General features: G+C 40.9%; 1 protein-coding gene across 4 annotated transcripts; it reads right to left on the bottom strand.

Annotated features, from left to right (window-relative positions):
* Positions 1-5,240: 5,240 nt before the first annotated feature.
* LOC128019412 (B-cell receptor CD22-like) lies at positions 5,241-13,351 on the bottom strand. 4 transcript variants are annotated; one of them, XM_052605399.1, is made up of 6 exons: positions 13,082-13,351; positions 10,776-10,838; positions 10,234-10,575; positions 6,058-6,309; positions 5,431-5,694; positions 5,241-5,356 (listed from the first exon to the last, which is right to left on the bottom strand). In XM_052605399.1, the coding sequence occupies exons 2-6, from the start codon at positions 10,828-10,830 to the stop codon at positions 5,256-5,258; spliced, it is 1,014 nt and encodes a 337-aa protein (XP_052461359.1). In that variant the 5' UTR covers positions 10,831-10,838; positions 13,082-13,351; the 3' UTR covers positions 5,241-5,255. The 4 variants fall into 4 exon arrangements, with proteins under 4 accessions (XP_052461359.1, XP_052461340.1, XP_052461350.1 ...); XM_052605380.1 differs by having other exon boundaries at positions 10,776-10,852; positions 13,082-13,350; XM_052605390.1 differs by lacking the exon at positions 10,234-10,575 and adding an exon at positions 6,645-6,992 and having other exon boundaries at positions 13,082-13,349.
* Positions 13,352-18,596: the final 5,245 nt, after the last annotated feature.

The raw sequence follows: 18,596 nt of genomic DNA on the forward strand, positions 1-18,596 counted from the left end.
AGTCCCTCCAGCGTTTTCTCGGTCCTCCCGAGGCCTCCTCCCTGTGGGACGTGCCCAGGAATGCGTCCAGAAGGCATCCGCAACAGATACCCGAGCCACCTCAGCTGGCTCCTTTCGATGTGGAGGAGCAGCGGCTCTACTCTGAGCTTGTCCCGAGTGGCCAAGCTCCTCACCCTATCTCTAAAGGAGCACCCAGCCACTCTGCGGAGAAAGCTCATTTCGGCCACCTGTATCCGGGATCTTCACTCATGACCATAGGTGAGAATAGGAACGTTGATTGACCCGTAAATCGAGAGCTTGGCCTTGCATCTCACCTCCTTCTTTACCACGACAGACAGGTACATCGACCGCATCACTGCAGAAGCTGCACCTATCCACCTGTCAATCTCCTGCTCTATCCTTCCCTCACTCGTGAGCAAGACCCCAAGATACTTGAACTCCTCCACTTGAGGCAGGAGCTCTCCATCAACCTCAAAAGGGGGACATGCCACCCTTTTCTGGCTGAGAACCATGGCCTCGGACTTGGAGATGCTGATTCTCATCCAAGCCGCTTCAAATTCGGATGCAAACCGTCCCAAGCTGGAGAGTTTTGCTCTGGATGTTTAAAGTCTGACCTTTTTTGCACCAGATGAATCTGTCTGTCAGATTGCATGTGGTTTCACAGGTCAGACTGACTGTTTGAAAACATCTACTGTCTGATTTTTTGTACAGTTTTAGCAAACGTAAATGTAAGATATTTCTAACTTTTGTTAAATAAATAAATAATAGAATAATATTATGTTCACTGAAATTCCTCCCTCCACAGCAGCATGTGCAGCCAATAGCCTTTGAGTATGACATGTGACAGAGCATGTGATTTGTTGAATGTAGTGAACGAATACGCTCTCCACTGAATGAGTTTCATGAGTCTGAACGAGTTTCATAGGTCTGAACGAGATCGAGAGATCTTGTCGTTCATGAATGAAATGACTGAACTGGTACGTGTCGTTCGTGAACAATATGAATGAGAGTATACTGGGTCAATCGGCCATTTAGCATTTCAATCTCGCAAAGCGCAGAACTGTGCACATACGCTTGTTTTGATATTTAGCATACAGAACATAACTCCACATTTAATCCCCGATTTATGAATGTGAATATATGATATCTGACCAAACAATTAAAATAATTATGCAAGAAAATCGTATGCTTTGTTCATCTGAACAACTTATTTAGACTTTATTTATTGAATGTGATTTTAATAAAGCCAAATCATTTTTTGTCACAAGTGAATACATTCGTTGATTTAAGGCATAACATAAGACACTCTTTTTCGCTACTTGCTGTGGCGTATGAAGAAATGGTCACAACAGAATCAGTGAACGAATCTGAACGAATCATTTTGGTGAATGAACTGAAAATGAACTAATCAAAATTTCCACCAAGACTGAGCTCGTGCGTCATCTTCGCACCAGTTATAAAGCCAATAAAGTGTAGGCCTATTTATTTCAAAATTGTGCCTGGTACTATATAAATTAATGACCCAACCGACCGTGACCAGAATATGATTAAAAATATTTTTGGATGACACGTAACCGCGGGTGACTGTACTATTTGTCCCCGCTGTGGATGGTTTCACAGAGAACTCCACTGCAGCACAGATTTCATTGCAAGCTATGCACCACTTCCTGTCTTAACGCTCCAGCTTAGTGGCTGTTTCAAAAGCTATATGAATATTAATATTACAACACTTTACAGGTGATTGACGTCACTAACAACATAAAATTTCCAATCGTTTATGTCTTATGAGCAGGAAGCTGGAAATTATTATAACTTGGTGTGGTGGGGGAGGCATGGTTCAGCGAAGTCTGCGACGGGAGAGCGAGTGAGGAGACGAGCGGTGTTAAGTGGGGCAAAACGATTAACACCTGGATCTCATTGCAGTGATTGGCGTGGGGAACCGGTATTTAAGCCGGCGGAGGACCAGCGAGAAGCGAGAGAGCTGCGGACTCATGGGAGCGATAAGCTGCAGAGCTGCAAACCAAAAGACACGAAAACTACAGTAGTACAAAGTATATAAATACTGTTAAGTGCCTGTGCATGTGGCGCAATTGTTTATTTGTTTTCTTATTGTTGAATAAAGTATCCCAAGAGCCTCAGTAAGACCTGGACCTGAGAGCAAAACTCTCTGCTCTCTATGGAGAATTTGCTTCAGGCCCAGAACAAGCAAAGCCAGCTGTATAACCAGGGGCTAAGTTATGAGAATTTGCACCGGGAGATAAAGTGCTCCTGTTACTCCCAACCTCTAGCTCCAAATTATTAGCAAAGTGGCAAGGACCCTTTGAGGTCACACGGTGGATAGGAAATCTCAATTATGAAGTAGTGCGAACAGATAGAGGCGACTCACGGCAAATCTACCACCTCTACCTCCTTAAAAAATGGAGCGCGGAGGGGTCAGTGATGCAAGCGACAGCAGTGAGTGAAGAGGAGGATCTCGGTTTTGTGTAGACCATCGCAGGGTGAACGCAGTATCAAAATTTGATGCTTATCCAATGCCACGGATTGACGAGTTGCTTGATCGGTTAGGCACGGCTCGCTTTTACTCGACATTAGAATTAACAAAGGGATATTGGCAGATCCCCTTATCTACCATGTCCAAAGAAAAAACAGCCTTCAACATGCCGTTTGGATTACACCAATTTGTGACGCTTCCTTTTGGCTTTATCGGGGCCCCAGCTATGTTTCAGCGCCTCATGGATCGAGTGCAGTGACCCCATGCTGCATATAACGCTGCCTACTCGGATGATATCATCATCTACAGTGGGGACTGGCAGCGGCATAAGGAGCATGTGAGGGCTGTCCTTGGGGTGCTGAGAAGGGCAGGGCTAAGGGCCAACCCGAAAAAGTGCGCAGTTGGGCGGGTGGAGGTAAGGTATGCTAACTTCCACTTGGGCCACGGGCAGGTGCGTCCCCAAATTGATAAGACGGCAACCATTGCAAACTGCCCCAGGCCCAGGCCCAAGATCAAAACGGAGGTGAGGCAGTTCCTGGGGCTGGCGGGATATTACAGGAGGTTTGTTCCTCGTTATTCGGACCTCACCAGCCCGCTGACTGACCTCACTAAAAAGGAGGTACCAGATACGGTCCAGTGGATGGAGCAGTGCCAACAGGCCTTTACCCGGGTTAAGACTGCCCTTTTTTCTCCCCTTTCTGTTGCAGAACGATGTATTGGACAGGGGGCTGGGCGCGGTCCTGTCCCAGGAGATGGAGAGGGAGGACCGTCCGGTGCTGTACATTAGTCGGAAGCTCTCGAAGAGAGAGACTAGGTACAGCACCATAGAGAAGGAGTGTTTGGCCATCAGGTGGGTGTTCCTCACCCTTCGCTATTACCTCCTGGGCCGGGAGTTCACCCTCTGCTCGGACCACGTGCCCTTCCAGTGGCTCCACCGCATGAAGGATACCAACGCGCGAATCACCCGTTGCTATCTAGCTTTACAGCCGTTTAAGTTCAAGGTGATTCACAGGCCGGGGGAGCAGATGGCTGTGGCCAACTTCCTCTCAAGGAATGGGGGGGGGGGGGGGCGTGGTCCAGCGAGGTCTGCGATGGGAGAGCGAGTGAGGAGGCGAGCAGTGGTAAGTGGGGCAAGTGATTGGCGTGGGGAACCGGTATTTAAGCCGGCGGAGGACCGGTGAGAAGCGATAGAGCTGGGGACTCGTGGGAGCGAGAAGCTGCAGAGCTGCAAAATGAAAGACACAAAAACTACAGTAGTACGAAGTAGAGAAATACTTAGAAGTGTCTGCGCATGTGGTGCAATTGTTTATTTGTTTTCTTATTGTAGAATAAACTATCCAACGAGCCTCAGTACACCGACCCCGGTCTCCTTCCTCTTTACATCCACAAACATTGTTACACTTGGCTAGGCTATTTTTAGGCAAATTAACCAAAGTAGTAACTGGTTTAGAGATTGAGGCATTGTTATCAGCATAACATGGTTTTGTATAGTTCTGACAGCTCTAAAATATAAATAATTATCAAAGACTTATCACAGTAATTTAAGGCTATGTAAAACAGGTTGATGTATGATGTACTTGCTAATTTTTTGTGTAGCTCTAAACAGAACAATCATTGCAAAAGATTACAGTATTTACTACAGTAATGAAAATCATGGAAAATACAATACCTGGCACATGACAGTAATGAGAATTTGGTGTAAAATGTACAAATTTGTTCAATGATGCCATAATAAAAAATTAAGACTTTCTGACAATGTTAAAATGTAATGAAATAAGCAATAAAATCACACAGTATGAACAGAAAAAATATCTGTTTTACATTGACTGAGAGCTAAAAGGCCTAAAGCGGTGTTTATGTGTGAGTATAGAGTGAAGGCAGTGAGTGTCTAAAAAGAAGAACAGTCCCATAAGATTTTGGATTCAAGAGGATAAGGAGCTGGAACATGACCAGGGATGGACTCAAAACCAGGTCTCCCATGAGCATCAGATCGACCACATGTTCCTCATTTCACTGAGCTGTAGATCACATCATCAGCTCTGGGGAGAGATTAAATGAATATGTTAATGTGGCACTTTAGAAAGTCCCACCAGCAGATGATAATCCATCATCTCAACCCAAAACATATGAGAGCTCTTATAAAGCATCAAATATGTTTAATTTGGGTTCAGATGAATCATTTCTCACCTGTTGGCATCAGACGTATGTTGTATCTCAATGGTCTCTTTGGTTGTGTTCATGTCTTTGTTCTTGAAGTGATGGACACTGGCATACTGAACATCTTCCATATCTCCAGAGTCTTTGGGTTTGGGTTCATTCTTTGTAATGTTGGCATACAGATCATCCCTCTGATTGGTTGATGCTACTGAATACAGTGGAACGTCATTGGTCGGAGCCATTTCTGCAGATCTGCCAACACGATCCTCCTGCTGTTGTAAAAATAATTACATAATCACATAGATATCAGCAGATCAATCTGAAACATCTTGTCAAATATCTGTCAAGTAACAGCACATGATCTTGTTAGTTTTCATTTTTATATATGCTTAAATATGCTTTCTATATCATGATCCTGCTGATCCTGAAACTTGCCTGATTTTGTCTTACTCTTTCAGCTCCACCGTCTCTTTTCTTCCATCTTCGGAAAAAATGCTTTGTTAAAAAAGTACTGAACAGTAATTTATTGTAAGTAACATTTAATATTTAGTGATAAGTAAATTCTGCATTTGTGTTAACTTGTGAAATTACTTCGTGATGCAGGAACTCACTTCATAAACACAATGATGATGATGATGATGATGATGATGATGATGATCAATCCTGCCACAATCCCAGTAACTGTTTGCAGAACAGCTCTCTGAGTCCCTGAAACAAGATGTTCATGAAGATTATTTCACACTAGAGAAAGATAAAACTGAAAGAGTGTTTATAGTAAATACCTTCAACAGTGACTGAAACAGAGTCTGATCTCTGAGATCCATGTTGATTCTGAGCCTCACAAGAGTAGCGTCCGCTGTGACTGGAGCTAAAGCTGGAGATGATGAAACTCTGTCCAGATCCAACAGATGAGCTTTGATTCTCCTTAAACCATCTGAAGATGAGAGCAGGAGGGTTTGAGTCACTGCTGCAGCTCAGAGTCACTGAATCTCCCTCCACTATTACACCAGACGGACTGATGGACACCGAGACGCTCTGTGGAGGATCTAGATTAAACATATTTAAATGATGAGAATAATTACATTATTCATCTCATGACCTTCTCTTATCATTGTTAACAATTAATGAAGTGTCTCTGCGAGCTGAAACTGAAAGAGATTGTATTTGAGTGATGATCAGGAAGGTTAAAATATACATCTGAATAGATGCACCTTAAATAAAACAATATTACATGTACTGATTTATCAACACAGATTCATAAATCACATTCATTTGACATATTAGTAGATTAATAAAGAAAAATGGCATGCAGTCTGTATGATTGGGCTGAATTTATCAAACAAATCGGAACTAAATTCAAAAATCTCAGAAAATAATAAACCAATGTTAATGGTCCAGTTTGTACTCACATTCAACATTAAGATAAACAGGAGGAGAGATCAGACGCTCATATCCTGAAACAGCACACTGATAGTTTCCTTCATCTTGACGACTGACTGACTGCAGCTGAAGCTGATTCTCTCTCACGGTTCCTGTAGTTAATCTCTGTGTGTTTCTGAACCAGATGAATGTTGTTTGTTGAGGCAGAGAGCAGATGCTTTTACATTTCAGAGTGACTGAATCTCCCTCTTTCACACTCTGCTGTGTCTCCACCTGCAGGTCTGACACAACAACAGCAACAACACTGATTCACCATCAGATTAATAAAATAAATTATAAAATATTATAACAACTGAAACTTTAAGGTGATTAAACTAATGAAGAATGAATCATTTACGTTGATGCATTTAGCAGATGCTCTTATCCAAAGCGAATTACATTGATTTAAGGTAAATATTTTATCAGTTCATGTATTTCCTGGGAACTGAGCCTATAACTTTAGCATTACTAGTGTCGTGATCTACTGTTTAAGATACAGGAATAACAGGTGACAGCTGTATAGTGTGTGTGTGTGTGTGTGTGTGTGTGTGTGCTTCTGAGAGGTCACTAACTCTACCGGTGACGTCCAGCTGAGCTCCAGGAATCCCCGTCCATTTTCCCTTCTCAGTGTATGTAATGAATCTGCAGTAGTAGATGTGTTTATCAGCTTCTGTTACATCTGTCAGAGTGATACTGTAAGTGTCTTCATTTTCTTTGTCACACTGAACTCTTCCTCTGTTTTCTGGATCTAAACACAGCTTTGGTAGATCTCCATCAGGTACAGCAGGTTTGGTCCAGAAGACTGTTTTAATATTATAATCACTGGGATATTTTAAAGTACAGGACATTTTCACTGTTGTTCCCTTTAATGCACAAACATATGAAGGGCTGTAATTCACTCCCCAATCCTGCAGACCATCACCCCCTGAAACATGAAACACAGATATGACAAATATTATTAGGCTTTAATGAATCTTTCATTTCTTTTAGTTTTCTGCTGATGTCGAACTTGTGAAATAACTAGTGAAATATTTCACTAATGTAAATGAATCAGTTTGTACTCACCTACTTTAAGATAAACAGGTGGAGAGATCAGACGCTCATATCCTGAATCAGCACACTGATAGTTTCCTTCATCTTGACGACTGACTGACTGCAGCTGAAGCTGATTCTCTCTCACGGTTCCTGTAGTTAATCTCTGTGTGCTTCTGAACCAGATGAATGTTGTTTGTTGAGGCAGAGAGCAGATGCTTTTACATTTCAGAGTGACTGAATCTCCCCCTTTCACAATCTGCTCTGTCTCCACCTGCAGATCTGACACAACAACAACCAAAACTCTTTCTCTATTTCACCATCATCTTAAAGTGATTGTTCACACAAAAACTAAAATTCAGTCTTTTTTTTCACTCAGCTGTTGTTCTAAAGCCATGCGGCCTCTTTCTTTTTCAGAACATATTGTTAAAAAATGCTTTAAAATTATTTCAATGCTTTCAACCAATGCATATTTCAAAGATACAATGTCTTTGTGGCTAAATAAATAATCTAACATTATTTCCTTTAATCTCTTCCTTTGATTTCAAAATTGATCGAAGACGATAACTAATCTCTTCTTGTGACAACATAATATCTATAACAATAATGTACAGCTCTAACATAATGCAAGTCAATATTCAGTTAAACAGATAAAATTAAATGTGAATGGTGATCTTCTTCATCTTCTTTAAAAACAGGATGCAAACGCATTCAAAAATACTCTCATGCAGCTCATGTTGTATATTCCAAGTGGATTCTCTGCATGGTGTGTATATATGCAATGTCACCTGAACAGAGGTGGATCTATGGTGTAGCAAAGGGTGGCAGGTGTCACCCCTGGGATACAGTCTTGCCACCCCTGTTGCCTCCCCATTTATAAATCAGATAATATTTTATGTTCATAAGTATATTTTATGTTCATAGCCTACACCAGTGGTTCCCAACCTTTTTCAACTCGCGGCCCACACAACCAAACACATATGTTTGCGCGGCCCACTTCAAAAAAATTAACTTACCCCGCTATTGTTGGGTTAATAACTTAGTACTCAGAAGCTAGATTTTAAACTATATTTATTGAATAAACTAGGGCTGTGCGATATGGACAAAAAAAAAAAAAAACTATCGCGATTTTTTTTATCAATTTTGCAAATGTGCTTTTACAGTCATAAATGCATTCAGGATTAATTTGAAACATATTTCCAAAAGAAAACCAATCAGAGCTTTATCAAAAAGTTGTAACATCTCTAGAACAGACATAAGTCAAAATTATCACTATAGTGAAGATGTAAAAAAATGTATAGACTTGTGGCAAAAAAAATAAATAAATAAAAAATCCTGTATACAGGGACTTTTTTTTCTTTTTTGCCATGCATTGTTCATAGAGCTCATTAATTGTAGCGGTGCCTCAGGTGTTTGCAGTGTGTATACAGTATGTGTATGCGGTCAGCAGTGAGAGCGCATAAATATAACGCGAAAGCACATTAAAATAATGCACGAGTGCGAATCTCTCTGTTGGCAGCAGATTTCCTTTGCTCTGTCACAAAACCAGTCGTGCTTGCTCAGAAACACGCTGCTTTGCGAGGAGAGAGTGTGCACACTTAAAACGTGTCTCCTCTCACTTAAACTGCATCCTGTTCACTAACAAATTCACTCTATGCTCATGTGTTAGACATGAATTATTTTCGCATGTTTTATTTCTAGCCTTTTACCGCAGTGAGAACGCTCTGATCCGTCAACATTGGCTCAGAAAAAAAGGTGCATCACAGACAGTGTGTGAACCTGGAGTTAGGCATATGCGCACGCTCAAATCGTGATTTTAGGACGTTTTCTTTTAATCGCACAGCCCTAGAATGGACTGGAAATGAACAGAAAATAATTGGCGGCCCACCTGCAATACCTAGTGGGCCGCGGACCACAGGTTGAAAACCACTGGCCTACACGTTGAAGTCCAAGGAGACCCGCACCAAACTCCTTTCAAACAGAAATCGCTGATTTAGAATCCCCTCCCCCTCACAGTCACAATGGTTTCACCCATCACCAGCACGGCAGCGATCCCCGCGAAATTTCACCAGTCAGTGGCAGCCGGGCAGGGTGCTCGGTGCATCTGTCTGCAGTACGCAGTGTCTCGGAGAAGAGAGGTTGATAAACAGTGAGCAGTGAGGTTAGAGGTAAGTCTGACACAAAGTTGAAAAAGTCTGTAAGCAGACAGTTAACCCTGCAACAACCACATTGTTCCGTTATTTACATCCGCAATACTTTGTTGTCTCGTCGAATTTTTCTGTGATCGTCAGGTCAGATAAGGATCTAACATTAGTCTAGCTCTTTATGTGTGTTTAAACTACTGTTGTCACAAAATTGGCATGCATCCACTTTCCCAGCATCTATGACTATCCAATTTTGAAAAATGGTCAACATGAGATCAACAACTGAGATATCTAAGCGGTGTCTAAGCTGGTGTTGCACAAGCACTGCACGTCTGACTCACATGGACTGCAGTGTAGAGAACAAAACACATTCAATGAAAACCGTAGCATTTTAAATTATGAATAATGTCCATGTCCCCCTCCTGAAACCTCATGCCAGCCCAGGAAAAAATCTCTAGATCTGCCCCTGCACCAGAACACATCGAATGCAAGTCAAAAGTCACATTATTTGAATACAGTTTTGCATCTTTTGTTAAAGCATTTAGAAGATCACAATATCCAACCACCCTGGACATTTTATGACATTTCTCTTTTTGTGTTCAGAAAAAGTGAAGTGAAGTAACCTTTAGCCAAGTATGGTGACCCATACTCAGAATTCGTGCTTTGCATTTAACCCATCCAAAGTGCACACACACACACACACACACTGTGAACACACACATTGTGAACACACACCCAGAGCAGTGGGCAGCCATTTATGTTGGGGCAACCAGGGAGCAGTTGGGGGCTCGGTGCCTTGCTCAAGGGCACCACAGTAAAGGTATTGCCAGGCCAAGACTCAAACCCACAACCCTAGGTTTAGGAGTCAAACTCTCTAACCACTAGGCCACAACTTCTCCAAACAGAATAATACTACAGGTGCAGTTACATAATAAAGTGCTTGGTGTGTGTGTGTGTGTGTGTGTGTGTGTGTTTCTGAGAGGTCACTACCGGTGACGTCCAGCTGAGCTCCAGGAATCCCCGTCCATGTTCCTCTGTTTGTAGTGAATCTGCAGTAGTAGATGTGTTTATCAGCTTCTGTTACATCTGTCAGAGTGATACTGTAAGTGTCTTCATTTTCTTTGTCACACTGAACTCTTTCACTCTTTTCTGGATCTAAACAAAGGTTCAGTGGATCTCCATCAGATACAGCAGGTTTGGTCCAGAAGGCTGTTTCAATCATATAATCACTAGGATATTTTAAAGTGCAGGTTATTTTCACTGTTGTTCCCTTTAATGCACAAACATATGAAGGGCTGTAATTCACTCCCCAATCCTGCAGACCATCACCCCCTGAAACACGAAACACAGTTATGAGAGAGTGAGGTGGTGTTTCAGGTGTTTTGATCCAGTGCACAAAAAGTATCTTTTTATTTTGACCATTTTTATTTGTTAGTTACGCACTCATGTTAGTATAAAAGCTTCTAAGAGTGAAGAGCTCGATCTTCTTTTCAAAGAGTGTTAAAGTGTCTGTATAGTGACTGAAGACTCACCCGCAGTCATGACCACGAAGATCAGAGGAAGTGACATCATGAGTGATGTCGCCATAGTGATTTCTGCAGTCATAAAACTGACAGATATGACTTTATGAGCATCATCTATATACATCTCAAACTCTATTGTCTTGATAATGGATAGAGATGGTGATGATTTCTGAATAGTTCAGTGCTCAGTGAAGGCTTGACATGTGCTGAGGAGGTTTCTCATGTCAGGCCTCATGTAAAGATCTTCACACGTTATTTACATACTCAGATAGCACAGGTACGTCTGCAAGATGTCTGTTAAAGATCGCTTCATCTGGAAAGCACCTGCTGTGTACAAATCTCTGATAGACATCTTATGTCAGTATTAAATGCATTCTACATCATAAACATCTTAAAGACATTTTTATAACATCAATTTAACATCTGCTAGGAAACGTCCAATGGACATATTGTAGATGAGCAAACACTCTAAAAAACACGTCTTGCAGACTCAGACATTAACAGACATCTCTGTGATGTACGTGTGCTATCAGGGTATGGATCTACAACATGTATCTTCAACTCATCACCACATTTCTACAAATACAGTCAGGTCCATAAATATTGGGACATCGACACAATTCTAATCTTTTTGGCTCTATACACCACCACAATGGATTTGAAATGAAACGAACAAGATGTGCTTTAACTGCAGACTTTCAGCTTTAATTTGAGGGTATTTACATCCAAATCAGGTGAACGGTGTAGGAATTACAACAGTTTGTATATGTACATCCCACTTTTTAAGGGACCAAAAGTAATGGGACAGATTAACAATCATAAATCAAACTTTCATTTTTTAATACTTGGTTGCAAATCCTTTGCACTCAATTACAGCCTGAAGTCTGGAGATCGATTAGACATCAGCGTACGCTGGGTTTCATCCCTGGTGATGCTCTGCCAGGCCTCTACTGCAACTGTCTTCAGTTCCTGCTTGTTCTTGGGGCATTTTCCCTTCAGTTTTGTCTTCAGCAAGTGAAATGCATGCTCAATCGGATTTAGGTCAGGTGATTGACTTGGCCATTGCATAACATTCCACTTCTTTCCCTTAAAAATCTCTTTGGTTGCTTTCGCAGTATGCTTCGGGTCATTGTCCATCTGCACTGTGAAGCGCTGACCAATGATTTCTGAAGCATTTGGCTGAATATGAGCAGATAATATTGCCCGAAACACTTCAGAATTCATCCTAATGCTTTTGTCAGCAGCCACATCATCAATAAATACAAGATAACCAGTTCCATTGGCAGCCATACATGCCCACGCAATGACACTACCACCACCATGCTTCACTGATGAGGTGGTATGCTTTGGATCATGAGCAGTTCCTTTCCTTCTCCATGCTCTTCTCTTTCCATCACTCTGGTACAAGTTGATCTTTGTCTCATCTGTCCATAGGATGTTGTTCCAGAACTGTGAAGGCTTATTTAGATGTTGTTTGGCAAACTCTAATCTGGCCTTCCTGTTTTAGAGACTCACCAATGGTTTACATCTTGTGGTGAACCCTCTGTATTCACATGGTGAAGTCTTCTCTTGATTGTTGACTTTGACACACACATACACCTACCTCTTGGAGAGTGTTCTTGATCTGGCCAACTGTTGTGAAGGGGGTTTTCTTCACCAGGGAAAGAATTCTTCGACCATCCACCACAGTTGTTTTCCATGGTCTTCCGGGTAGTTTGGTGTTTGGAAAGCAACCAAAGAGATTTTTAAGGGAAAGAAGTGGAATGTTATGCAATGGCCAAGTCAATCACCTGACCTAAATCCGATTAAGCATGCATTTCACTCGCTGAAGACAAAACTGAAGGGAAAATGCCCCAAGAACAAGCAGGAACTGAAGACAGTTGCAGTAGAGGCCTGGCAGAGCATCACCAGGGATGAAACCCAGCGTACGCTGATGTCTAATCGATCTCCAGACTTCAGGCTGTAATTGAGTGCAAAGGATTTGCAACCAAGTATTAAAAAATGAAAGTTTGATTTATGATTGTTAATCTGTCCCATTACTTTTGGTCCCTTAAAAAGTGGGATGTACATATACAAACTGCTGTAATTCCTACACCATTCACCTGATTTGGATGTAAATACCCTCAAATTATAGCTGAAAGTCTGCAGTTAAAGCACATCTTGTTCGCTTCATTTCAAATCCATTGTGGTGGTGTATAGAGCCAAAAAGATTAGAATTGTGTCGATGTCCCAATATTTATGGACCTGACTGTATATGTTGTAGCCCTTAAGAATTATTTTACCTAAATGTTAAATAATGGTAAAAATGGTCTTACCACGCTGCAGTGTCAATGTCTCAGTGTCGGCACCCAAATTAGAGAAATATCAGCAGCTTCTTGTGTCAGTTGTCACACATGAATCTGCATTTAAAGATTCCTCTTTCTGCGTATGCGTAACACCATCTCAACTACACAACAACAACTAGAAAAGTTTCCAGATCCAAACAAATAAGCTTCAGAATTCACTTTTGTTAAATCTTTGTGAGAGAATATGCGAAACATGATTGCTTTGTAAAAATACTCATCATGACTGCAGGAGTATCAAGATTTTTTAATGCATGAAGGTTTTCAGGTCTTAGGTTCAAGATCCTCTTTCTAACACATTTTTTTTTTTTTACTTGTTAAGCAATGATGCAACGCAACTACATTTACACAGTCAGAAACATGAGCAAGTACCTGGTGTTTAAGTGAGTGAGTGGCAGTTTCTGACCAACAACACAAGCACTTACACACCAGACTGACAGCAGATAGTATTAATGTCACGCTTGAGGCAAGGAAGAGGTGAGTCGAGGCATTTATTTGTCATTTGCATAGTTAACACTGGGGAATACTGGGCATTGAAATGCTTGTGACGAGGCTCAGACATACAGTAACAATAACAAGACATAAGACATAGACGTACCTGGAGAGCACTGAGGTTCTTGAGTGACTACAGAGCCCATAGACAGAAAGACATGAACAGAGCATTATATGCAAATAAGTGGCAGTAACCAGTACAATAAAGGTAATCAGTGTTTAGAGTTATGGTGTAGATAAGAAGTCCTGAGGTAATATTATGATTACTGGGGTAGAACGGTGTCTAAAATGTCTTTGTAGAGAGACGTAGAGCTACATGGAGGAAAATTTAAAGTGGCAGTGCAGATGCATTAAATAAACTTAAGAGCAGCACACATTCAGATGTATTCCTGAGTAGAGCAATGTCCAAAATTCATTGTGGAGCGTCACAGAGTAACATTAAGGAATATTAAAAATAAAGTGGCAGTGCAAGTACGATGAAAGTAAACATAAGAGCAGCATGTATTCCGGTGTTTGTTTTTTTGTTGTTGTTTTTTTTTTTTAGATGGAGGACAGCTGATTGTTAAGTAGTCTTATAGCTTGAAGATAGAAGCTGTTCTTAAGTTCTTGTCCGTGATCGGATGGATCAGAAACGTCTGCCAGATGGCAGTGTGGCAAACAGATGATGAGCAGGATGAGTGTGGTCCTTGATGATGCTGCGAGCCTTTCTCAAGCAGCGAGTTTGATAGATGTCCTGTAAGGCTGGGAGTTTATGTCCAATGATGAGCTCTGCTGTTCTCACCACTCGTTGAAGAGCTTTGCGGTCCAAAGAAGAGCAGTTGCCGTATCATACAGTGATGCAGCCGGTCAGAATGCTCTCAATAGTGCAGCAGTAGAAGTTAGACATGATGTTAGAGGAGATGCCAAACCTCTTCAGTGTCCGCAGGAATTAGAGATGCTGACGGGCTGTTGTCACTATGGTCTCTGAGTGAAGGCTCCAGGAAAGATCCCCAGAGATGTGAATGCCAAGGAACTTGTAGCTCTTAACTGTCTCTACTATTTCTCCGTTGATATGAAGGGGAACTTTCCACAATCATCTCCTTGGTCTTGCTGACGTTTAAGCCCCTTTCACACTGCCATTCCGGCAAATACACAGGTAATTCCCGGGTCGCTAGATTTTGCACTTTCACACTGCCAGTGATGACCCGGTATATGTGCGTGCTTTCACACACAACCCTTGAAGATCCCGTAACGACACGTGACATCAGGGCTTGACGTGTAATGTATGAGTCGAAAACGCTAGGCACATTATACTTTCACTGAATCAAGCAAACAATCTCTGCGTCAGCGCGGAAAGTGAGGAACTAACTGATCTCTGCTTCATTACAGTTTGCACATATATTTCGTCACGAACGTTGATCTTCCTTCAAAACAGCCGGTAAAAGAGTTGCACGATAACGCGCGTCATCACTTCGACACGGAATTAGATCTGGCTTTTGTTTACACAGCGCTCGTCCCGGGTCGAACCCCGCAATGTTACTAGGTCCCCGACCCGGGTTCAATGCAGTAATCAATCCCGGGACGTGGTTGCTTTCACACAGAAGGCGACCCGGCAATGTTCCGGAAATATTGAGGGTCCGACATGCAGTGTGAAAGGGGTTGTAGAGAGAGATTGTTATCAGCACACCATGCTGTGAGTGCATTAATCTCATCTCTGTAGGATGTCTCATCGCCATTAGTAATGAGTCCTAGGATAGTAGTATCGTCAGCAAATTTGATGATGATGTTGGAGCTATGCTTGAGCAGTCATAAGTGAACAGGGAGTACAAGAGAGGACTGAGTACACATCCCTGTGGGGCACCAGGGACGTGGTTGCTTTCACACAGAAGGCGACCCGGCAATGTTCCGGAAATATTGCGGGTCCGACGTGCAGTGTGAAAGGGGCTGTAGAGAGAGATTGTTATCAGCACACCATGCTGTGAGTGCATTAATCTCATCTCTGTAGGATGTCTCATCGCCATTAGTAATGAGTCCTAGGATAGTAGTATCGTCAGCAAATTTGATGATGATGTTGGAGCTATGCTTGAGCAGTCATAAGTGAACAGGGAGTATAAGAGAGGACTGAGTACACATCCCTGTGGGGCACCAGTGCAGAATATAAGTGAGGAGGAGGTGTGATTGCCAATTCTGACCACCTGGGGTCTTCCAGTCAAGACGTCTAGGACCCAGTTACATAAGTGCTTGTTAAGACCCAGATTTTTCAGTTTGGCTATAAGTTTGAGGTGAGGATCTAAACGCAGCACAATTTATTAACAAAACTGATAAAATAATATAAACAAAGCAGATAAACCCAGACAAAGCTAAAAACACACAACAGTTCACATAAGCAAAACAACAACCATCAATACTTCAAAATAAGATTGCATAAAACACAAGACAGGGGAACATGTATATTATACATTAATACTCTTCAAAATCACAAATAGATCTACTGAATACCTCCCAAAACAAGAGAATTGGGATTCATCACTCAAACCTTTTCTTCATTTCCTTTCACTTTTCTATCATCTGGTGGTCAAAAAGATGAAGCACATTTTATTGCCAGTTGCACAAAGTTAGTTTAGAAGCAATAAAAGTTATCGAAGCAATTATTTTAGTTTTTTTGTTGCACTTTATTTTACACTGTGCACTTACCTGTACTTGTAATGGGTATAACTATTTAGAGAAAATACCATTTTTGTTGTTATTTCATAGTTAATATCGTTGTGTCCTGTAGTCTATGATGCAGTACCAAAAGACTCCAGCAGAGGGTGAAGCACAGGCACATGGGTTCCCTTCCCCCACTCATAATACAGAAGTTGAGGGCAGTGTTGCCAAGTCTTTGGTTTTTCTGGTGAACTGGACAACTTTAACACTGTTGCAGCGGGTTGCTTTTCATGTCCGTCGGTTGAAATGACCCCAATGACTTGATATTTTGTACCTGGAATGCAAATTTTACAAGGGAAACCCACCAAAACGTGTATGTTATCCCCTAAGCGCTATTGTTTAATGTGGACGCCCCCTCAAAACTCGATTGGGCTAGTTTTGGCTATTTTTGAATAATGATTGGGCGGGTTTTGTTCATGTCTGTCTGTTTAAAATATCCATGTTTCCTTTTTTCAGGTAATCCAATCTCAATATCCTAATAGTAATGATCAAATGAGTTTGAGTACGGTGTTTGTATAATTGTTATGTGTCCGTATTGTGAAAAAAGGGATGTGATTGAGTAGCACATGGTGAACGTGAATAGTTTTCGATTCTAGGCTATCGTTAGCACATGTAACATACTGTACTGTTAATACAGCTAGCAAGTATAAGAGTGTCTAACAACACTTATGAGGAGAATGCAGTATTATGCTGTTAAAATGAGTTTAATTTGACGCTATTATTTCTTCACACGTTTTATAAACGTTTGTGTATAAAAATAATGCAATGATGTTATATGCAAGTTAGGATGCATTTATTGGTTATATTGTAAAAATTGAATGGTTCTTTCACCCACTCATAATGCACAGAAGTTGATGGAAACTCATCTGTTCATGTCTGTCTGTTTAAAATGTCTGTGTTCTCCTTTTTTATGGAGAGTATTCCAGTATACATACTTCAGAAAATACTGGAATATATAAGGAACTCACATGGGTTAGGGTTAGGTTCAGGGGAAGGATCAGCGATAGTACCAAGTTATTACAATAACAAGTACATAGTTTGTACATTTATTTGATCTGTTTATTATATCATTAATTTGATGAGATCAGAAGCAATGAGGCTTATGACAGCAAATATTACACAAAAAATATATTTCTCAATCTTTGTATAAAATTATATGTCATACTCTAAAAGCATATCACCATTAATCTTTGGAAAGGGAGTAAATGAGGACCAAATGATGTATAGGTGGTTATTTCAAGATTCAAGATTTTTATTCGTCACATACAAAATTATATATAGCATATATAACCAGCAGTGAAATGTGAGTCAGGTCCGCTCCATGGACAGTGAAATAATTAAAGAAAACAACACAGATGAAAATATACATAAATATAGCTATGTACGAATGAAATAAAAGTAAACAATAAAAATATAAGAATAAAATATAAAAAAGATGTATATTGTAGAATTAAATATAGAACGCAAAATAATGTGCATGAAAGTAAACTGTAGTCTTAAATATTAAGATATACAGGGATGTACAATGTGCATATGTGCATTATACTGTAGTCTTAAATATTAAGATACACAGGAATGTACAAGAAGCAAATGTGCAAACAGGGTGACACTGTCAGTGTGTCTATGTGAGGTAGTGAATGATGAATATCTTACTGATAAAGTTTCCATTAAGTGGAGGCATGAGGATGTTAAGAGGCTGGTTTTGAGTTTAGGAGCCTGATGGCCTGGGTGAAGAAACTCCTCCTGAGTCTCTCGGTTTTTTCCATCAGGCTACGGAAGTGCTTACCAGATGGCAGCAAAGTGAAAAGATGGTCACTGGGGTGGGTGGAGTCTTTGGTGATTTTAGCAGCTCTACTTCTGCAGCTTTTGATGTAGATGTGCTGCAGAGAGGGGAGAGCAGACCCTGAAATGCGCTCAGCTAAGCGCACAACTCTCTGCAGGGCTTTGCAGATTATTTTGCTATAAAAATGTAATATATTGGAGGTGAAAATGAATCCATATGACTTAAGATTGAATATCAGCTTTTTGAAACTTTCTTATGTACTGATTGCATAAAAAATAAAATATTACAAATGTATTCTCATGCGAAATCAGCAATACTCAGCATGAGTACACACCATCTACAGACGAGGATGTGTAACTACATCCTGCAGTGTTTCAAACAGTGTAACATCTTTAGGATTTCCTAAAACTTCAGGTGTCTTTCTTTTCTCATATATAGCATTAAACTAATAGGATTGTACAAACTATTGATAATATAAATTATGAAACCAGAAATATTCATATGTAGATAGCAACTCATGAAAGACCC

Source organism: Carassius gibelio, chromosome A1 (assembly GCF_023724105.1).
Source record: "Carassius gibelio isolate Cgi1373 ecotype wild population from Czech Republic chromosome A1, carGib1.2-hapl.c, whole genome shotgun sequence".
Lineage (NCBI taxonomy): Eukaryota > Metazoa > Chordata > Actinopteri > Cypriniformes > Cyprinidae > Carassius > Carassius gibelio.